The sequence below is a fragment of the Lampris incognitus genome, chromosome 13 (genome assembly GCF_029633865.1).
Source record: "Lampris incognitus isolate fLamInc1 chromosome 13, fLamInc1.hap2, whole genome shotgun sequence".
Lineage (NCBI taxonomy): Eukaryota > Metazoa > Chordata > Actinopteri > Lampriformes > Lampridae > Lampris > Lampris incognitus.
Genome location: NC_079223.1, coordinates 37,794,038 through 37,817,499, shown reverse-complemented (window position 1 = coordinate 37,817,499; position 23,462 = coordinate 37,794,038). Strand labels below are relative to the sequence as shown.

Genomic DNA, 23,462 nt, shown 5'->3' with positions numbered 1-23,462 from the left:
CCATGGGGAAGAGGCACTGCGGTGCAGAGAAGGCTCCTTCCAACTCTGTTCATCCTTAAACACAAATCGTTAAAGGATTCAGATTAAACAAGGCCTTGTAATTTTTTTGGGGGGGGGAGTGTCCAAAATTTCACGTCCCCTAATTCAGAGATCATTGTATTTCCTAAAACATGTTAAAACCCAATGCCAGTGCAGGATTACAGTGAGAAACCCATGGCGGACAGGGCTGGATGATGCCATTCAGTACAGGAAGTACCGATTCCTTGTTAGTACTGCAGTCACTCCACCATGTACTTGCATTGTTTGTCCCTTTATATCTGATATCCAATGCCCGATCTGAAGTCTAGTAGCTTTACATACACATCAAGGAATTCCTCCCTACTATCTGACGGACATACACCAGGCCAGGAGCTTCATTAGGAGTCAAATATATATTGTCAGGTAAATCAGCCAAAATATAGAAGTTAATTTCTTAACTTGTCATTGCTACTTGTTTTGACATATTGGATTATCCAAAGGAATATCAAAACAGTCATAACCTTTAATAAGTGTATGTGCCAACATGGAAATGTGATCACTATCCGCGACACCAAAAACCCATCAGTTTTTTTGTGCAAAAAAAAAACTTTTGTTGCTAATATATTGACTAACCACATGTGACGGCTAAAAACAGCAATTGGTCTGCATTTATGTTTATCATTAAATACTGGATCTCTAGGTTTGGGTATTGTTGGAATCTGAAATTTGAAAATCCAACGATCAAGCCTTTAAGATAAACCTCCAATTCATAAACTCAGAAGGCCCACGTTAAGGTTTTATCACGTCACGTACAACGTTGGCGTCACACGCTTACACTTTCCGGCGACCATGAGCTTTGAGACTGATCCTTTGCGACTCCGAATTTCTGTGAGCAATGAATCCCAAACGCTGTGTATTTAGTGAACATTAATCCTAGTTTTGATTTTTTTTTTTCCAGTTGTAGTCGACCAATTACCCCACTCTTCCGAGCCGTCCTGGTCGCTGCTCCACACCCTCTGGCGATCCGGGGAGGGCTGCAGACTACCACATGCCTCCTCCGACACATGTGGAGTCGCCAGCCGCCTCTTTTCACCTGGCAGTGAGGTGTTTCACCAGGGGGACGTAGCACGTGGGAGGCGCCCCGACTGACCAGAGGAGGCGTTAGTGCAGTAACCAGGACACATACCCACATCCGGCTTCCCACCCGGAGACACGGCCAATTGTGTCTGTAGGGACGCCCGACCAAGCTGGAGGTAACACGGGGATTCGAACCGCTGATCCCCATGTTGGTAGGCAACGGAATAGACCGCCACGCCAGCCAGACGCCCCAATATTTCTTTTCTATGAATTTATTTCTGACGTTTCCCTTTTTTTCTCCCAATTTAGTGGCTAATAGATCTCTATTTTAGTTCAAACACCCACCCTCGTACCGCATGCGTTCTCCAGCTGCGTCTCTCCGGCCGGCAGTCTCGAAGGGGACACCTCGCCCCTTCCGTGACAAGGCGACTCCAGGCCGAACCACTGCTTTTTCCGACACACACAGAGACGCATTCACGTGACGAACACAAGCCGACTCCGCCCCCCTCCCGAAGACAGCGCTGCCAATTATTGCTGCTTCAGCCATCGAGTCCGTCCATAGTCGGATCTGACGAGACCGGGGCGCGAACCCCGGTCCCCAGTGTGCAACTGCATCGACACAAAGCCGATGCTTAGACCGCTACACCACCGCGGACACAGACGTCCCAATATTAATCCTATCCAGCGTTTGTGCTCTTGTCATGAAGTGGAAAAAAAAAAACCATTTCAAAACTCCTGCTTGCATGACAGTAAATCAAAATGTCTGTATATTACGTTCATTTCCTTATTCGTATATAACATGTACATAAATCATTATTTTATGCAAATAATTTCCATGTACATACAAAACAGTTACATAAAAAACTACATGCCGTTGTACAAACTAAAACACTAAAAATACAAGGTTTCAATTAAAAAAAAAATATGTACATTTCCACATGTTTGAGTAAATATCCATCTCCCCCCATTTACAAACCCTAGATACGCACACATGGACGCACCCATGCTAGTGCACACAAACGTCTGGCTCACACTTGAACATTCAGACAAACGAATGTCTCTTTGGCATGTGTGAATCTGTGGCACTCGCAACCGTGTACACGTATAATTACAGGTTTTGCAAAAGCATACATACACACACACACGCACACACACACGAACGAACGCACGCACGCACATGCACACACAAAAATAACACCATCCATGACACAGAAAATAAGTTCTGATGACATGAAATGAACTCCATATATATTATATATCCACAAAGAGTCACAAATATGCCCTTGATTGCGTGTGTAGCTGTACTGTAAAGCCACGCCCGGAGGCGTGGCATGAAATTCTATCTGAAGGCATCAATAAATAGAGATGTCAGTCAGTCTGTCCATGCCTGTGTCGCCGCACTGCTAAAATGGCTCCATCTGTCGGTCTGTCAGTCACTCTTGGTGTTCTGTGCCGCGTCCAGGTTGACCACCTGGAGCTCCGTCAGGTTACTGCTGCTGCCGCTCGACTGCTGCCCAATTACCATCTGGAACCAACACAGCTGGATTAGTAAACTTGGGGCAGACAAACAAGCCACGTAGCACTCACATCAGACAGGTTGAGGAACATCAGGAAGAGTTCGCTGCTTAGCGTAGGTCTCATCATGAAGCAAAATTGTAAAATCACTATTGAAGGTCCTCTCGAACCTTCCAGTGTGAATACTCTTATCCTAAAATCAATCATTCATCTTTTTTTTTTCTGGTGAGAAATACTTGGCACAGAAATCGTTACACTTCCAATTCCAAAATCGAACGGCACTCTGTGAAATAGTGCTTTGTGGGGGAAAATGTATTAATTCACTCACAAATTCCCTGTGATTTCTTTAACCAGTTACAAAGAAGGTTATCCAAACACAGTGGGTTCAGCTACTCATGCAGTACAAGTCTGTTTTTATTTTTATTTTAGTGCATTGCATGTGTACTGGTGCATGTTTAGCTTGTGACCAAATGCCCTCCTAACATCCAGATTCTCATCCATACATAGAGGAGGAGGCCCCCCTGTACCAGTGCTCTGTTAAAGTGCTTTAGTGTGGTCAGTGGCATGCTGGTTGCATAGGGAATATGAGAGTTTCACTTGTAAAATGGAGATCTTGCCGTACTGGATGAAGCTGCACCGCTGAAACTGGGATCTGCACTGTGCCCGGGGGTGCCGTGAGGAACACCTGAGGGACAGCACCTAAACGCACAGGGAGATATTAGCACATTAAAACACAAAAAAAATAAAGATATTTCTAAATAGCAAATACTGACTATAAATACTGCCCTTTTGTGCACTGCATATCGGGAGGACAACCACATGCATTTTTTTACAGTACATGTGGTCAGCAGTCAATCTTGACAACCCATAGGTGATTTAGCTGTCTTAAGGCGTTAGCTTGGTAGGGTTGGGCACACAGGACAAAATAATGAATAGAATAAGTGCAGTTAAGTTTAGATGATCACCAGAAAGCAATCGTAAAATCAGTTCAATTTAGTTTTCTGTGACTCATAACTTATGCAAGACAATATCAACTGTCCTGAAGCAGAAAAGCCCACTAGTCTAGAATCAAGTAGGCTAAAGCTAATACAACTCCGTGATTATTTGCAGTTCGTATTCCCCAACAGCCCATCTGAAGGTGTGTGTTTGGCCTGCGGTATCTTACTTGTGTCCTGGGCCTGTGCGTGGGACACTTGCATGGCGGAGGGTCCCTGGGAGAAGGCATTGAGCACAGCTAACCCCCCGTCGGCCAGTGTGGGTGTAGAGGCATACATGACTGTGTGCGGACTCGGGTACATCATGTGACTTGCCATGGATGTGGAGACAGAGGAGGTGACGATGGTGGCTGGGAGACTCACTGTTGCTGAGAGGAGAGGAGGGTGAGGATTTGGAGAGGATTGCAAGGGTGAAGGATGATTGCAGGACAAAGCTAACACACAAGGCAAAGAGCGTTCACAGATACTTTCCAGCAGATGGCGCTCAACAAACACAAACGCGCCATCAGCCCCCACCCCAAGAGATTCTCTGAGTCCTCATCCTGAACTTAACTGGTCTGCACAGGAGAACAGATTCTTTAGCTTTAGAGAAGGGAGGCGGTGTACCAGTGGAGTTGGTGGAGGTCTGGGGGATCTCGGGGCTGCTGTCACTGTTGGAGCTGGGCTGGGTGGAGGGGTGGACCTGAATGGCTTGGAGCTGCTGTGGCACCCCTGCACCTAAAGACACACACAGCAACACACAGCTGCTGAGAGACCGGCTAACCAGCTGTAGAAATGACTCACGACAGTGTCTGATAAGGACATCGTCTTTATGTTTACTTCTGCAGGACCGTGTTTTACTCTACATTCACTCAGTGTGTTTATGTGTGCTCATAGTCAAATATATTTACACAGTGATAAATCATGGAAGCAAATGGGAAAAAAATGTGATAAAATGTGAAAATCTAACCCCAATAGAAGACATGTACATATCTAGTAACTGCAATAACTGTGCAGTTAACGGGAAGAAAAAGGGTTAAAAAAAAAAAAACATCACTAAGCATTACACACCTCTGTTATCGTCATTATCATCAGTATTATTATCATAACTCACTCCTGTGTGCCCACTGGAGCAGCATTAAAATCAATGGTCAGATTTATGGGACAGTCTCTTACCTGTGAGGGAGACGGCGGTGGGGAAGCGGAAGACGGCCTGCTGTCCCTGCTGTCCCTGAGGTGCGGTGGTGGCGTTGGCGGCGGCAAGCGACTGACCATGTTGCCCCTGCTGGAGGGCCAGGGAGTGCTGCTGCAGCTGGCTCAGAGGAATGGTGGGGGTGCCGGGAGGTAGCGGAGTGCCTGCTAGAGAGAGACAGATTAACACACACACACACACCAGAGAAACACTGTTAACCATGAGTTCATCGTCATAGATACTTCAATACAGGATCCGGCTCATAGAACTGTCATTTTACAATGCACAGGCCTACCCCCCCCCCTTATGGTGTTTTTCTGTTGATTTTATTTTAATGCCATCAATTTATTTATAAATATATGTTTCGGGGGGTGGGGGGGTTGTGATTGCAAGTTTCCTATTTTAGAAATGAAAATCTGGAGTTACACCATCACATTTGGTCATGTGCTCCATGGACAGTTGCTTCATTAGAGTGGGCAGGCTGTTTCAAGCTGTCAGCTGAGAAGCTTTTACTGTGGGAGGGTGCGTTGTTCCACCTGGCACTGGTGCTATGTGCCAGACAGGTGGGGGGGGGGGGATCTAGAAAGAGGGAGAAGGCAGCAGAGAATGACAGGAAGGGATGGAGATACAGAAAGAAAGAGAAAGGAAGCGAGAGAGAAAAAGAACGTGAGAAAGAAAATAGGGAGAGAAAGAAAAAGAATAAAAAACGAGAGAGAGAACTGGGGAAAAGGACAGAACCCCCCCCCCTTGCAGTCCTTCAGCTGTCTGTCAAACTAAACATGGAGTCAGACTGTTGTCAGGCATCACAAGTCAGTCAACTCAGACTCAGAGCATCCAGCAGTCTGCAGCAGACCTTCCTGCTGATACCCCGAACCCCGCCTGGTTTCACTGTCTGGTGCTAGTTTTGTCTTTTTTTTTAAATCAACTTTGTTTTCCTGTCTTTCCATTTCTCCCTCAATTTAAAGACTCCTCCTTAATGAATCTTTAAGAACTGGTCTCATGCTGACTATTCTGTGTTCTTTGCCTTTTAGAAATCTAATAATGTACTTTGTGACCATGCTTTAAAAAAGGTGCTATACAGAGAAATCTACGACTTAGAAATGACATTGGGCCTAATCACTATCCCAGTTGTGTAACACAGCCCGGGATCCTAGGTGATGAAACAACAACAAACTGAATGGAAGGAAGTCTGCTCTGCAAATAAATAAATAAATGATAACATTTTATTTGTGGGCGCCTTTCAGAGCACTCAAGGACATCTTACAGAACACAGTAAAAAACAAGCAGCACTGTACCGGACAGCATAAAATCAAAACAAAGCAGGGTAGACAATAAAAAGTTAATACAACAGATAAGTATAAAATCATCTGCACAAAACTCAGTGAAGCGTGGTTCAGACTGGATATGCCAGTTTGAAAATGTACGTTTTGAGATGGGATTTGAAGGTTGAATGAGAGTCAGTGTTGTGAATGTCTTGTGGGAGAGATTTTCATAGGTGGGGGGCAGAACGACTGAAGGCTCTAGACCCCATGGTAGTCAAGCGGGCCAATGGTGTAGTGAGATTGAGAGCAGAAGAGGATCCAAGAGTGCGGGAGAGCGTGTGGGTATGAAGGAGTTCGGAAAGACATGAATGAGTTTTGTCTGTAGGGTGTCTGGGCTCAACCTTAGAGATAGGGTGAGGAGCTCGGACATCCGGAGGGAACTTGAAGTAGAGCCGCTGCTCCTTCGCATCAAAAGGAGCCAGTTGAGATGGTTTGGGCATCTGATTAGGATGCCTCCTGGGCACCTTCCTTTGGAGGTTTACCAGGCATGGCCAACTGGGAGGAGACCCCGGGGTAGACCCAGAACGCCCTGGAGGGACTACATGTTCAATCTGGCCTGGGAACGCCTTGGGATCCCCCAGGAAGAGCTGGAGGGCATTGCTGGGGAGGGGGACATCTGAGTGCCCTACTAAGCTTGCTGCCACCGCAACCCGACCCCGGAGAAGTGGCTGAAGATGAGATGAGATGATGAAGGAGCTAGGTTATTAAGGGCTTTAAAGGTGAGGAGCAGGATCTTGAAGTCAATACGGTATTTAACAGGGAGCCAGTGGAGTTGCTGAAGAGCAGGAGTGATATGAAATATGGAAGGAGTTCTGGTAATGATACAGGCAGCTGAATTCTGGACCAATTGAAGCTTATTAAGACACTTGAGGGGAACCAAAGAGGATAGAATTACAGTAGTCAATATAGGATGTAACCAGGGTGTGAGCAAGTATGGCGGTGCTGTTAGGTGTAAGTGATGCCCGAAGACGATTGATTAGCGTAGGTGGAAGTATGCAGACCGAGTAACATTGTTGATGTGGGCTTCAAAAGATAATGTGCTGTCCAGGATGACACTCAGACTCTTAACCTGAGGCGATGGGAGAACTATAGAATTGTCAATAGTAAAAGAAAAACTATCAGTTTTGGCCAAAGTAGATTTAATGCCAAATAGAGACCTCAGTTTTATCACTATTAAGTTTGAGGAAGTGGTATGAAAACCAGGATTTAATATGTGTTGCATATCAAGCCCCATCCACAGCACAAAAGCAATCCATTTGATTCACTAAAACAGTTTTCCCAATCAGATGTTCTCCTTGTGCTGGTAAAGCAGATGTCTCGTGTCACACAGTGTTTCTGTGAAGCCCCCCCCTCGGCCCCCAAATGAAGGGTCGTGTCAAGTTCAGGACTACACAGTCACAAATCCTTGGCTCCCCAAAGTACGCTGTGATTATAATTTCAGCACGAGCCACCAATCCTTCATTGAATATTCATGACTAATTATGGGCTGTGTTCGTCAGCCCTCTCTGCTAGGTCTTTTGTGTGCTTCTCATCTAATTATTCCTCTTCCAAAGTGGTAATCAAAGGCAGGACCACAGCCCACAGATGTGGCTTGCTTAGATACTTGCTTTGTAAAAAATAAATAAATAGAATAGAAACCAAAGAGGCCAAGTGTTCGACTGGGTATGAAGGGTTGTTGCGTGATGTTAACAGCTTGGAGACAGATACACGACCCACACCGAGGAAGTGTGAGGTCGGTGGCATAACGCCATTCAAATTCTAATCCTGTGATGAGCAAGAAAACATTAACTACAGGTGTACATCTCACCCTCTGAGACTGTTACGGTTCATATCTTGAGACCCGATCAACGAGGCAATGCATCTGGAGACTTTTTTTTTTTACCCCCCCCCCCTTTTTTTTCTCCCCAATTGTATCCGGCCAATTACTTCACTCTCCCGAGCCGTCACGATCTCTGCTCCACCCCCTCTGCCAATCCGGGGAGGGCTGCAGACTACCACATGCCTCCTCCGATACATGTGGAGTCGCCAGCCGCTTCTTTTCACCTGATGGTGAGGAATTTCACCAGGGGGGCGTAGCATGTGAGAGGATCACGCTACCCCCCTTCACCCCCCCCCCGAACAGATGCCCCAACCGACCAGGGGAGGCGCTAGTGCAGCGACCAGGACACATACCCACATCCGGCTTCCCACCCGCAGACACGGCCAATTGTGTCTGTAGGGACGCCCGACCAAGCCGGAGGTAACACAGGGATTCGAACTGCTGATCCCCATGCTGGGAGGCAACAGAATAGACTGCCACGCCACCCGGATGCCCCAACAGTTCCATTTCTCATGCTATAGTTTGACTACTGGTTGCAAGAAGAAATCCTAATAGGCACACATCTACTCAATTGGTCATGGGAAAGGGCGGTAAGGATGGCGATGATATCCTATTTACAGTCAAAGTTGGTTTTATTTGAGCGAGAGGTGGGGGGAGATTGGACGTGTGTGAACTTTGGAGAAAACACGAGAGAAGCAAACAATGCGAGAGGAGCAGCAATTGCAATCACTGGATGCTACAAAATAAAAGATACACATCATATCGGGCTTTACCGATACACCGAGGCCCACATCGTTTTTTTTTTTTTTCTCCATGATTGCCTCCCAAATCTTGCTGATACAAGCTGTCTGAATCGACGTAGCCAAATCTTGGCTATTAAGTCAAAGAACGTCAGCCTGTTAGAGAAGGCAGGCACACGCACACGCACACACACACACACACACACACACACACACACACACACACACAAACATACACCAGAAGTAGATTTTTTTGAACAAAGTCCTGGATGCCGAGGAGCGGAAACCATCCAGAGTTTGCCCTTCCCTACCTGGCATGAAAGTGAAGCCGCCGGGCAACTGCATGACCCCTGGGGAGGTCCCGGTGGTCTTCAGGACGGTACCGTTGGCGCTGACGCTACCGCTGCCTGAGACGGGAGCCAGGTAGTTGGTGATGGGTAGTGATGGTCCGCTGCTCACCTGCATAGTGGTGAAGGTGGTGGGCGCTGTGGATTGAGCGCTGCTGGTGGTGCCCGGTAAACTAGCCACCGTGAACGCCGGTTTTAGTGCGTCCTGTGGGAGAACAGGAAAACGGCGTGAGCACGACAGGACTGCGGGAGACCATGGGAATAAACAGTGGGACAGCGCTATTCTCTTAAATATTTAGGGATAATGTGCTACTCCTCTATGTTGACAGATGTTAAATTCAACAGCTATGAAAGAAAACATTACAAGAATTTCTGAGGCCTAAAGCGCCACTCTTAATGGGGGGTTTCCTTTCCAAACAACTGTAACCACATAGAGTAGGGAGAAAAGATTGAGGTCAGGTTTTTAATGGTTGTGGCTTTGTCAAGGATGGATGGATGGATGATTTGACAGAAACCAGAGTGGGTTTTAATACCCTCAGAGCAAACGACTTCAACAAGCAAGAGTAAAAGGCTTGGGGCCCTCTGTAATTACGTCCATATGTAAAAGACTAATTAGTGCAGAGACCGTCTCCTTATGCAATTCCATTCTCCATTCAGAAAGGATGATCGATTGAGTTGAAGTAAAAAAAAAAAACAAAAAAAAAAAAACAAAAGGTTCGATCATTTGTTCAAGGGTCTTTACTTAAAATGTGGAAGTCCTACTCCCTGACCTGGCTAAAGGATAACGGCGGGATAGTCAATACGGCTGCATCAACAAACAGACAACAACGATATCGAAATCCTTTACCCAAACCAAACACATACTTCCATAAAAAGTATGTCCAACTTGTGGAGACATACGGTGGGCTACTCACGACATCAGTGAAACAGGATCCAACTTCAACTTGATCAACATGTGTGAACGCAATAAACATAATTAGTTCCGTCTTCTTATTCTGACGAGTTCTTATGACCGTGACACTTTGTATCTGGCCAATTACCCCACTCTTCCGAGCCGTCCCGGTCGCTGCTCCACCCACTCTGCCGATCCAGGGAGGGCTGCAGACTACTACATGCCTCTTCCGAGGCTCCGATACATGTGGAGTCGCCAGCTGCTTCTTTTCACCTGACAGTGAGGAGTTTTTTCAGGGGGACGTAGCACATGGGAGGATCACACTATTCCCCCCAGTTCCCCCTCCCCCCAAATAGACGCCCCGACTGACCAGAGGAGGCGCTAGTGCAGCGACCAGGACACATACCCACACCCGGCTTCCCACCCACAGACAAGGCCAATTGTGTCTGTAGGGATGCCCGACCAAGCCGAAAGTAACATGGGGATTCGAACCGGCGATCCCCGTGTTGGTAGGCAAAGGAATAGACCGCCACGCCACCTGGACGCCCTTAACACACATTTTTGAGGGACTTCTGAATACGAAGTATAAACAGAAATCTTTTTAATTCAATTCTGCTGTGTGATGACAAACCAGTGGAGAAGTAGTGAAGGGATAGATAAACAAATAAATAAAATAAACTGAATTAATTCATGCAAATGATGACATGGACTGACATGCACGATGGTCAGAAGTAGCACTAGACCAAAGACCAACAGGAACAATGACTGAACCAAAAGCACAAAGAACACTTTGGTGAGTGGGCCGCATGAGAGGAGATAGGTAGGCATTATGCTGGGATCATAATGCATATCTAAATCCACGGTGCCTGTTCCTACACACTGTTGGCACAGCTTTACGAGATACTGATGATCAGCAAAAAGCAGGGAACCGATGAGCCCTGCGCATTAGATGGACTGCCTCCGACATCCTCGCTGTGTGCTTTCAAAATCCTTTTCGGATTTGTTTCCAGGTAATTACACACGGGTACAGAGAACGGGCTATGGGACAAATTGGTAAAGAGAAAAATATTCCCAATTAACTTGTATCAACCCAGTATGTGATTCCCTACCACATAAAAAACTATGAGCAAAATATGGTAGAAATAGTGAGCGGACTCCTGCTTAAAATGAACAGGAGGTGTGTGAAAAAGCCTCCATCGTTAATCAGACCGAGCCGCTGTTACAGGAGGCTAGCTGTAGTCTATCTGAACAGACCTGTGGAGCGCCACTATTGGTTTTTATATGTGACTGATTACATGCGACCGGGTGAGAGGTGGAGGATCCAACATAGACTGCACTGATAAGGCCCTCCAACCAACCAAACACTACCACGCATGCAAGAGAACTGCGCTGATCCCGAGTCACGTAGCACTACTGCGTATAGCTGTATATAGTTCTGCAAATAAGAGATTGAAATGGATTAGAATTAGATTTTCATCGCTCGCATAGCTCAAAATAAAAAGAAATCAGGAATGTCACAGTAATCTCAGGGACTGTGTTCCTCATCGTTATGAATTTGGGATGATTAACAAATTTAAGAAACAGATATCCCCCCCCCGACAGCAACAAGCACGGCAGAGAAGAGAATGAGAATACAGCATGGACGAGTAGGTCAGTGTCTCCACAGCTCGGTTACAGGCCTTGTTGGGGGGCTCTGTTAGTCCAAGGTCCTTTACCTCATTAGTTAAACAGCAGCTGGAAAGCTGAAGGGGGAGGTGCAGTGAGGCTAGTGCATTGTCATGCTCTTTTATAAGAGAGCAACATTAAGTGAATTCAAACAACAACAAAAAAATATTCATAACCCATATTAATCCACATTAACAATTCAAAAATTCACTCATTTGACTATAATTTTTTCAATTGATAGAACACACCCACCAACATTTTAGTAGACATAACAGCCACTATTAGGTTAGAAAATCAGCTTCAAATGATATCCATAACAATAAAACTCACAAATAATACCTTTGTAACTACTAACAATAAAGGGAATGGCGCAATTTGCTGGACAGATGCTGAAAAAAAAAAAAGCGAAAAAAAAGGGGGCAATGCACAGCCGAGCCCCCAGTGTTGAATAATGAAAACCAACAGTTCTATTGATACCGGACCTGTGTCAAGAAAACCAATTACCAAAAAAACAAAACTGTTAAGAGCACTGCAGTGTGATGGAGGTAATCAGCATTCGCTGACCAAGGCGGTGAGGTTATGTGAAGATATCTGCGGTGAGGGACAGGAGTTTCTAGGACGGCGAGGCAGGGGCTGCATGGGCTTGAGACAGGACAGGACAGGACAGGGAGAGGATACGGGTGTGTGTGGGGACAGCTGAGGGTGCGGACAGCTGGCGAGAAACCGGAGCAGGTCTGAAGGAGAATTAACCCCTTCGGCACCAGCTGAAGACACAGAGGACCATGTGTTAGGAGAGCCACAACCTGTTCCCGACACACTGTGCCGCCAAGCCATGCGGCCATCACCATCGGCTGACTTCCTGCCAAAGACAGATATGCTTCCCGCCATTTTATGGTAAAAGAGCTAACATGGACTACTGAAGGACAAGGTCATCATGTACCAGTCTTGTCTCAACAAGATGCACACAAACACTGAACGGAGAATCACTGACTGCTCTCACTACATCCATAGGCCTGCATGCCAATCCAAATAACCAAAAGTGCATTACTTCTGAATAGAAACATCAACCTGGCTACGAATGTGTTGGCTAAAGTAGGCAGCTTTATTCACTATGCTTTCATTTATCTGGTAGTCCAACAGTAACCTCAGTCAACTCAAGCCATTCTTATCCCTTCGACTTAAAAATCAGCCCACCACTGACCCACTGTCTTGTCAGACCATCTCCATGTTCAAATGGCCACTCCATAAGTTCAGATTCAAGGTAAAGCAGAGTCAACATATCTCTCTTGGTGGTGTAATGCATTCCCTCAGACCTAAAGCAAGAGGGGAGAAGGGGCTCACTGACGTAGCCAAAGCCTCAGAACACCATCATTTCCTGCCAGGTCCCATCAGTTTGCCATTTCCTCCGATAGACATGCAAGTGAAGAAACTGTCCGACCTGGCCATGCTAGTTGTACCGCTCCTCATTCAGTTACAGCATAACCTGCGCTACACAAGACTTGACTTTTGGTCAGAACGGCATTTGGAATCACTCTTTTATATACCTAATCTTCCTTTCAAGGATGTGAGGTGTTACTTTACCTGGTAACTTAAGGGTTAATAAAAAGTCTGAGACTGTGAAAATCTTAAAATTGTCAGAGTAGCATTTTTGTGCCGTTTGCTTATAAAAAAAAATGATGCAGCTTGCATCAATCTTCCCTCTGTGATGTATATTTTTATGAATTATAAACTGATCGCTCAAGTCTCAATTTCTAATGTGCACAGTGACATTCAGTTTGCCATTGAAGATACACCCTTGGTACCTACACGCATGTGACCATGACTGTTCATTTGAATGCTGACGTGCCAAATGAAAATCCCCATCCTTATCCGATACTTGATGTATGTGGCTTATTCAACATTTACTTTCTTGTCACCCGTCCCACATTTTCTTTAATTCAAAGTTGTTTTACAGCCACATTATAAAAACTTCATCATCATCGCCAAGACCACCTTTTCGATGTTTTAAAGTAATTAAAGCGCACAGCAAATTCTGATCATTAAGGTTCATATTAGTTGGAAAATGAGGGTAAGAATTAGGTCACAAATTAAAAAGGTGTGCAAATTGACTACGGCAGAGTTTGGCTGCCATTATTATCATCCCAGACCCATCTTCTTGTCCTTTTTCATTCTCCAATTGTGTAAAATTCACCACTGCTCTTAATCGCTTAAGGAAACAAAAATGAGGCTCAAAGAAAACAGTAAGACTGGGAAACTCACCACTTAGTATAATGAGGCAAGCAGAACTTTACAATGTCTGGATTTATTGTCCAGAAGACTGTGACGTTTGCAATAAGTAATGGATTCCCTGGACTCATGCATCAGTCTGCCTAGCCAGGGAAAGTGCTTTGTATGACATGCCTTATTAATCCATCTTACAATAGCGGCACATCCTGATATATTCAAGCTATGGAGAGGTATCAGAAAGTCATCTGTGCTGCCCCATTTGAATTCACCGAAAGCATACCGAGGAGTCATACAAAAAGAATTATGAGGAAAGAATGGTTCAAAAGATTAAGGACACAAAAACCTATGTAAGTCTCAAGCACTTTGCCCTCCTTACACTTTCTGGCATCAATCTAAGAATTCCAGTATGGTTCAACTGAAGAGGTACAAAAGATTCACTGTTCACCAAAGATAAAATCAATCTGAATTGAAGGTGACAAATGGCAAAGTTAGTTCAATGTCGGTTTGAGCGCCCACTGTGTGTAGCCTACTGGTGGCTGTCCTTCTCCTAATCTCCCATTTGCTGGCTCCCATCTCCCGGTCTGTCACCCTGCCAGCAACATGGAATTCACGGCTCCGTTTGGGACTGCTAAAAAAGGCAAGGCAGCCCAAGTGGAGGAGGTGCAGCCAATAGTGGCTGACCTGTCCAGTTGCTTGCTGTAAAATAAGGGGGGTGGGGGTTGACATAACGTTGTCTCCATCCCCCTTCTAGCAAAGCCACACATTGCTCTCCGCCCCACTGCCACCCTTCCCTCACTAAACAGGTCAATCGCTCTCTCTCTCTGTCTCTCTCTCGCTCTCTCTCTGTCTCTCTCTTGCCCTGGGTCGGTTGGTTGGTCTCCATCTCTCTCTCGCTATTCAGGAGAAACCTTGTGATAAGAGTGCCAATCTGAGTAAATCTCCTTTCCATTATCTCAATCATTCTCACATGACACCTGGCACTTCAGGCTGCTGCCCTTCCACCAGCCCACGGTGCCATGGCCCACCGTGTTTCCAGATAGAAGAGGTGTGCTAATGACCCACACGCTTCTCCATAACAGAACAGATTCCTGCACCAGTCTGCAATCTGCCTCATGTCCCCGGTGAGTGAAGAAGACAATTTGAAAACACATACAATATGTTGAATAAAGAAGCCGTCAAATCTGTCAAAGCAAGTCTAATTGGCCGTGAAGCACAGAGAAAAACAAACATCTCGGTTGGTAGTCTGCACTGTGGCCTCGCTATGGGAGATCTCTAGTCGGTGGAGTCCTCCGCTGCGACAGTGGCGGAAGAAATGCGATCTGTGCTAACGAGCAAAGGGAACAAATAAACCTAGCCTTAATTACCACTGCACCGGCCCCGGTAGCCAGACTAACGGCAGTACGCCGAGTGAGGAAAAGGAAGGAGAGAGTCACAGAGAATCCACTGCTAAGCTTTCTCTAATGCAAACACAGTCACAGGATTGCCATAGCCTTCCAAGAAGTAATTTTAGCATGAGGACACAGCTAACCATCATCCCTGGATAAACATTTTGACTGGAAGATCGTTAAATATCAAGAGACAGCCACAAAGGATTAACAAAACAAACAAAAAAAACCCAAAAAACCCCCCAAAACAAAACAGTGCAAGAGACCAATACTAAGGGAAGGCAAGCAAGTCAAAGAGCAAGATCAGCCAAGAGAGGGTAGTCAGTAAGACAAGAGATGTATGGACAATGTCACTTGAGCAACGGATGACCCCCCGCCCCCCAATCACATGATTTCACAAGAAAAGCTCGACCGCATATAATCCGAAATCCCGTTTGCTTCACCAAGTGCACCTAGCTAGGCCTCTTCTCTGAACTTCTGCCGCGTTTCCTCCACTCCCCCCAACAAGTCAAGATGTGAAATGTTTAGACTAGCTCAGACTGTATGTGTGACATACTGCTCTGTTGATGAATAGTGTCCAGACACTGGCGAGGTGCATATAGCAACAGCCGCCAAGAGCAAATCCGCTGCAGAGGAAAGATCCCCAGAAACCGCAGCCTCCATAGCCACCTGCCATGTCCTAAACATAACAGTGCTGATCCCGACATGGATCACACAGTGACAATTTGTAGTGTTTCCTTCTGTGTGCAGCGCCTCTGGGGGGCCATGCTCCCACAGTCTGAACCAGAGCAGAGGTCAAAGCATCGTCACAACCGCCCCCCCCCCACCCTGAAAAAAAGACGTCATATGAAAAGGCTCCATCCAATACAAACAAAGTACCAGTAAAATGTTTCCAGTCCGACAGCCCTGCTTAATATACAGCCCCCCTCCCAACACACACACCCCACTCTGATGTACATCTATACCTCCCTCCATATCGCTAAATGAGAAGGAAAAAAAAAAGCAATCACAGGACTCAAAAGACAGCTGCAGCTTATAAGGAATGTGAGGGGCCTCAGCCAAGAGAACAGGCAGGGAAACCATACCATATATGGCCATGGAGGCAGAATCTAATTTTTATCAATGAGTGGAGTGGGCATGAGGGGGGCTTAGCATGCAAAGGTTGATCCCCATCCTTGACGGTGTATGGTATGTGTTAGTTACTGCCTTGTAAAAACATGGCATTGGCAAACAGGCCTACGGGTGTGTGCGTCTCCAAAGTGGTGTGTTTAAGCCATGTAAACAGTGGAGGGAATCTCGGCTTCTAGCGTGCGATTACGTGATGGTGACTCCATGTGCATAGATGAACTATATCTAGAGATGGGTTCACAGATCTGCTCTGAACTCTCTTACGGTGCATGATCAAAAAGTCAAAAAAGTGTCAGGTTGAGGAACATTTGCATTCAGTTGTGCATTGTTGTGTTAAAATATAGGGAAACCCCGGCCCCAGGTCAGCGGCCCCTACAGGACCGACAGGCGATGATATACAAACAAACTGATTAGTCACAATCGATCATATCCGTAAAAATACTTTATTTTGTCTAACATAAACCTTTCAGATTATACCTAGAGATGGTACCTAGTATGCTTTCTTTTTTTTTTTGGTCATAAAGACTTATTTCAGCTTGAAGTGTTAAGTCAACTCCACTTCATAAATATGTATGATTGCAAAGTTAATTTAGGGTAATCATATCCTGGCTAGACTATTATCTACTCTTACAAAAGAGAATGGCAAAGCATTACACAGAACAACCAGTTTAATGTTCAACTAAATTCAAAAATAAAGGACTAACCAAACCAGCTGTAGTGCTGGATGTGAAATTTTTGAATCATCAACAGTGGAGCTATGCCACAAAGGTTAACAGCACAGTCCTACATACGGCAGGCTGCATGGTTCTCATCCCAATATAAGTCAAAACTGCTTTGATTTATATTTTCTAAAGTGTATTACAAGCCTTTCCTGGGTCAAAGGTCTGCAAAGTAAGGCGAAGATGATTTGTAGCTTCCCTGGTGACTCACTGGTTATCTGTCTCTCTTTCTTATCATAAAGTCTTCTGAAGAAATAGAGATTTTTGGCTCAATCAAAAATGACTTACTGCACAATCAAACCGAAACCACAAGCTGCAAACCAGAGACCTCAAATTCAACAGGCAAAACTGAGTTTATAACAGCAAGAAAGCTTAGTTTCCACAGCTGGATGTGGATTTGATTCATTTGCTCTTCCCAACGTGCTTGGCTGGCCTATTTTGGAGAGATTTGCATCCATATCTAGTCTTAAATTTTTTTTCCAGATGCTGTCAGTTATTAATATTTTCCATAGAAGACCCAACAGTCAACAGCTGACAAGAAGTCAAAATCAGGAAGCACTGCCATCACACCTCAATATCGGAGATGAGGGAAGTGGGGACGGTTAAACAAAGAAACAGATGTCAACAAACAAAACACCTAACAGGTTCATAGTTAATGAATCTTTATGACTAAAAGGCAGGCAAGTTCCCAGTTCTTCATTAAAACCTTAGAACATGATTTTCAAGCTTTTACTTCTCTGATCACATCTCTGGCAAGTTGGCTTGCCAGCGCTGGCCACAGGACTTCAGAGACTCACCTTGGTTTCTCCCAGGCTCTCAGACTCCGACACTTGGTAGGTGAGGTCCGTCTCTTCGAAGCCTGTGGCGCTCATGCGTTGGTCTGTGGAAGGATCGGACCGTGGCGGTGAATCCGGGGAGTTGAGGCACGTTTGGATCAGGGCTTTACCCGTCTCACTGGTGATCATGGGTTGGAGCTTGCGGGTGGCAAAGGTGTAGACGTGACCCGTTTCACTGGCCACCAGCAGTAGCACCTGAGTTCCTGTCAGTGTGGATAGCTCATAGGCCTACCAGAGAGAGTAAACAGAAAACTTAGCGCAAGGCATCTGACAGAGAGGATTAGCCCAAAGTATCTAGCACCACATTCCCATTCCCTATAACAGATTGGGTTCTATTCTTATGTCCATGACTCAAACGTCCAGAAATTACATGGTTCACCAAATTTGTGTACATTGCCTTGGTCCCGTACATCAATTACAGTAGACTCGAAATGTGAGGAAATGTGATAGATCCCATTAATGAACTCACATAAAAAAAAATACAGAAGAGATGCCCAGAAAATATCACATTCTAAAAATATTCAAGTAGTTAACTGTGACGTATACCACAAATGCAGCTAAAACAACATGAGATAAGGTTCCCAAAATAGAGAGTGTGATCTAGAGGGAGACTGATTGCAGCAGAGGTTGAGTTGGGTAGGAAGGGGGGAGTGGTAGTAACAAAGTCGCTGTGTCTTGGTCGAAGACATGAGGAATCGCTCCTAACGGGCAATGAAACACGAGACCACCAGTACAGTCTCCTCTCCTGCCTTGTCATTCATTATACAGCAGTCGCGTACACGTGCAAACACATACATATACACCAATGAACAAGGAGAAAACCAAGATGAGAGACTGGATTACAACTCTGACAGCACAAACACACGCTGCACTTACAGTGACCTCCTCACAAAGCCTTTGGATCCAAATGTCCTGTCTCGTGAGGGTAACGCAAGAGTACCATTAGCATCACCTTGGTGACTAAAATACAGCATGAGCGAGCTGATGAATGATTCCACTGTTGGCATAGAGGCATTTTTCTGACAGTATTAATGCCATGCATCCCAGCTAAATTAGTTGCCTCTATCAAGCTTTTCCTCCCAGACAACTTGGTTCATTACAGGTCACATCAATTTGATCTGATGCTGCAAACTGGCATGGTGATTTTACAGGAACAGTAATAATATGGTTTGGCTATAGAAAGGCTAACGGTGGCCTTTCTGTACCACACTCCCTTTAAGCAAAGAGACTTGAAGATTCATTTCTGCATTCTGCCTCGGTGTGTGTGCGTTTTACATGAAATCGTGAAAGAGGGAATCTCTGGCTGGCCATACAACTCACTATCACGGAAAGAGAGTCACCCTGGAGCAGGTAATTAAACGAGCTGCTCCTTATGAATCTCCTCTACTAAATCCTTTGATGAGTCATTTGGTAGACAGAGAGAGGGGGTACCTGATCTCAGGCCTGGAAGTTTGGCTGACCTCCAAGACAGCAAAGAACAAAATTTTGAATAGGTGGGAACACTTGCAAACCTAGCACCATATCATAATGAGTTTTCTTGGTCTACTGTTAGTCTCATGAATATCATGAAAGTCGTAATAAGCCTAAATATCTTTAGGCTGACCAGGGCTATGATAAGACCCTCTGCCAAGCAAACCACGTGTCTACCGATCGTTCATCAAGGGGATGTGGGGAAGTTATAGGTACTCGTTGAGATTTTATGGGTTTATAGTAGAGTATATCATGTACCCTGTCATGCATAGCTGTGCACTTCCAAAATATAAACCTTCCTGAGACGCATTATGCCAATATTGTATTGGATATGGGTGATGAGATTTTAATGAGGCCTTCAAGTGGGTGGAATGCCATTCTATTCTATTCGATTCCAACCCCAGAATGAGCAGCAGGCTTGTAAGCACAAGGTCATTACAAATTGACTTGTGTGCATACATCTTCTTGTTGAGGTGCTTTTAAGTAATTTGCTGAGCTTCAAGTTGCTCAAGGCGTCCTAGGTTTAAATGTAACCATAGGAATCACGACGTTGACTGAAAAGAGACAATCTTGGTTAACTATCTCTGACATAATGGGCAAAAAAAAAAAGGATGCTGATGAATGTAATCTGTCCTGACTCTTTACATATCAGAGGAAGAGAACACATGGGTAGTCCTTATGTGTTGAGCTAAAAGTCTGGGCATGTGTGTGTGTTTTACATAAGCTGAGAAAGGGCTTTGAAGGCCAAATGGGCCTAAACGGTTTCTCTATTCTTTAGAAGAAAACTTGCACTCATACTCAGATGAGGGTATGAGACCAGTCTATTCTGTAGCTACCCACTCCACCCACCAGTCAGGTGGGTGACATACTGTAGGCAATATTTTCAAAATCTCCATCCCCCACTTTGTCAAATAGCATCCATGTTGCCAAGTGCCCACAAAGACACTTTGGTTTCCACGACAACGGTCTAAGATGCAAAAAAAAACAACAAAAAAACAGCAGAGATTTAAGCACAGGATGCATAAAAGAGAAATAAAAAGGGAGAAGAAAATTCTGACACCACAATAAAGAATGGCGTGAAGTGCTGCATGAAACCATAATGAAAAAAAGATAAATCTATGTCTGCAGCAGTGTAAATAAGTTGATGCTCTTTTGTGCAAGAGCTGACAGATGTCTGTTGTCGTGAAGGACAAAACATCTGACAGACAGGCCCAATGCTAATTTCTGCACATTAATACCATAGTTTTGAAATAACCATGTGGTGACTGGGAAGTTGTCCATTTGAAACAGGCTGCTGCTTGAATGGTGGCGTTAGTATGAAAGATAATGGTAGTAACAGCTTTGCCATGAGGTGTAATCAGTAGTTCTTCCACTATTATCATCATCAGATTCTCCCAACGTGTCCGTTCCAGCCCTGAACCCATTTGCCACTGAATAAAAATAAAGCTGTATCCAGACACTGATATGATAATGTGTAATGCCACGGTGCATGCACAGTCATTTCCCTGCTCCTCTGTTCTGTTCGAGTGCCCTTTGACTGTCCTCAGATCTATGTCCCTAGGGTTTAGTCAGCTGTTGGCACCAACAGGCTGGGCTGCTGCTCACAACCACATGGCTGCCGCCTGCAAGCAAACCTTCATTTAGAGTGGGAGGGAGAACATTCTGTGCACGAATGATGGTACTGTAGGTCTCAATGGTCCCTACCAGTGACTACTGAGAGACAGCATTAATGCGCGTGTACGCACAGACAAGTGTGTGCTAAGAGATGGGAATTTCAACAACGAAGACCAAACCATTTCAAAACGTTTCGACACTTCCTGTTTCAAACTTGCTATCCCTTGTGTGTGTGTGTGTGTGTGTGTGTGTGTGTGTGTGTGTGTGTGTGTGTGTATGAGCCAAGCAGTCAATCAATCAGTCTATGTCACCATTTGTGTGTGTGGGGGGGGGGTAGAGGGTGGCTTCGTGGTCAGACGTAAGACTCATTTGCTCAAGTCTATTTAAAGCCCATTGCCAGTCATGACTATTTAGACTTCCACATCTTTTTTCTTTTATTCGATGTGAACCAAAAACTCCGATCGACTTTACTTAAAACCGAATGCACAAATAAAACGTTGCAAGTCAGAATATACACATCCACCGTTTGATTATGTGTGGCTGATTGATGTCTTTGTTATGACAAATCACACAACACCACGTGAACAGAGATCTATCCTCAAAAAGGCATTTTCTGCAAGAGCCTGAATGAATGAACGACAATGCACCGTGAAAAGCAATAGGCTGCAGCATGCACACGGGCAAGACAAGCGATGCATTGCTGCGCTTTTAATTAAAATTCACGTCCAGGAGAAACTGCACAGGTGAACTCACCTTCTTCATTATACCAGTCTTCCGCTTGCTGAAAGTTGTGTATCGCCTCAACTTGTTGTCAATAAATTCCATCTTTATCTTGACGCGCCCGCGTGTCTTCTTCCCCGGCTTTGCCCCTGCGACACCCCCGGGGACCATGGCGTAACCGCCGGGGGTTACTCCCACCTCTTGCCCCGTCACCGCAGACTCCATCTCCACTCTCTCGCGTTTAACCCCTCGCCTGCTGTCCCCAACAGAGCCCATGGGGTCATCGTCGTCGCCCGAGTCCGAGTCATTGTCCGACCCGCTGCACACAGCGGCACCGTCCCTGTCGAACCTGCCTTGGATGCCAACCCCAGCGATTAGCCCCGCCATGCCTCCCTGCCCGGCGGTCTGGAGAGTGGTCAGCCCCGTCCCATTGCCCGGTCTCCCGACCCTCGGACCGTTCCCACCCAACATCCCAATGCTGTCCCTTTGCCCCACGCGTCCACCGGCACCCTCACTGACCCCGGTTAAAACTTGCCCCGCTCGGACCAAAATGGGACGGATCCCGCTCACAGAAACCCCCGAACCGTGTCCCGTGTTGCCCCTGCCCAGTGACGATCCGTTTCCAGACTGTGCCGATCCAGCCTGGGTCGGTAACATCCTACTTTTACGGGGACCGCGTTTCTAGAGACCAGCAAAAAAAAAAAGAAAGAAAGAAAGAAAGAAAGAAAGAAAGAAAAAGCTGGAACTCGCGTGTCTTGTAAGAAAAAAAAAAGAGACTACTAAGCACACACGAAACACAACATGTAAACAAACCGAGACTTTGTTGATTTCGGAGCGTCTCGGAAACTACCAAAGTAAACTTTCAGAGTTGATGCGGCCCCGGAGACCCTTCACCCGGGTAATCAACTTGGCTCAATCTCCTCCTCTACCACCAAAACTCCGAGCGCTCTCTCAAAAAGGAAAACGCGGAGCACGCTTGTCATGTTACTCCGCCGCGTCATGTAGTTCTCTACACTATAACGTGGAAACGCCGAAACGCGTCGGGGTAGGACGTCTTCGATTCTCAATTCTTTTTTTTTGTGGGGGTGGGGGGGGTAGATGCGACACAATTTTAGTTGTCGTAAAACACAGATATAATCACCGCAGGTCGAGGCGGTGTTGCAGAATGCGTACTGATATCACAACGGTGGAACTACTTTCCTCCTTATAAAGAGATACAACCTTTCCTTATATGGCGTTGTCTCTCCTTATTTGGTGAGTCACAGCGTCGCCTTAGGATTGGCTGATGGTGATCTGAGTAGCGTTGTCATTGGCCAATGAGCCAACGAGCAGCCCAGCTTATTAGAATAAATACCAAAACGGTCGCAGCGCCTGCGACGTCACTGTAAACAGGGGACGAGATACCAAAATAACAAAGCGTGAGACATTTGAGTCCATCCGTCACTTCAAGCCATATATCAAAGGTTTTAATATATTATATATGTCGTCTAGTTCACTGATTTCATACAGTTACGTATAGCATTCTCACCTAAGGAATACGTCTTCATACCCTTCATTACTTAAATTAAATAGTGGGAGTTGAGTTTTCTCCACAAGTACAACACTGCCGGCTAGAAAATAGTTATTGTTTTATGTTTCTATTATAACAGTCTCAGGCAACAACAACAACAACAACAGTTTACACCTAGTGGAGCAGGCAAAGCAAATAATACAAGAACAGACAATTCGCCGGGGATATAAGAAGTGACTAGAGACCATAGGTCTCGGTGAACAGGTGAGTTTTCAATAGTTTTTTAAAAAAGA

At 45.5% G+C, this 23,462-nt stretch overlaps 1 protein-coding gene across 6 annotated transcripts; it reads right to left on the bottom strand.

The window, feature by feature from the left end:
* Positions 1 to 1,826: 1,826 nt before the first annotated feature.
* LOC130122903 (serum response factor-like) lies at positions 1,827 to 22,583 on the bottom strand. Of its 6 annotated transcripts, none has more exons than XM_056291960.1 (8): positions 21,693 to 22,583; positions 17,817 to 18,083; positions 8,969 to 9,209; positions 4,761 to 4,940; positions 4,212 to 4,322; positions 3,776 to 3,973; positions 3,233 to 3,309; positions 1,827 to 2,620 (listed from the first exon to the last, which is right to left on the bottom strand). In XM_056291960.1, exons 1-8 carry the CDS (start codon positions 22,314 to 22,316, stop codon positions 2,525 to 2,527), a joined length of 1,794 nt encoding a protein of 597 aa, XP_056147935.1. In that variant the 5' UTR covers positions 22,317 to 22,583; the 3' UTR covers positions 1,827 to 2,524. The 6 variants fall into 6 exon arrangements, with proteins under 6 accessions (XP_056147935.1, XP_056147938.1, XP_056147936.1 ...); XM_056291963.1 differs by having other exon boundaries at positions 1,829 to 2,620; positions 3,208 to 3,309; positions 4,761 to 4,943; XM_056291961.1 differs by having other exon boundaries at positions 1,830 to 2,620; positions 3,776 to 3,967; positions 4,761 to 4,943.
* Positions 22,584 to 23,462: the final 879 nt, after the last annotated feature.

Coding starts and splice junctions, on each gene's coding strand:
- LOC130122903 (XM_056291959.1), bottom strand. CDS start 22,316: ATGTTACCGACCCAGGCTGGATCGGCACAGTCTGGAAACGGATCGTCA. Junction 18,084..21,692: donor AGACTGGTATAATGAAGAAG/GTGAGTTCACCT, acceptor TCTCTCTGGTAG/GCCTATGAGCTATCCACACT. Junction 9,210..17,816: donor AGAGCCTGGGAGAAACCAAG/GTGAGTCTCTGA, acceptor GTTCTCCCACAG/GACGCACTAAAACCGGCGTT.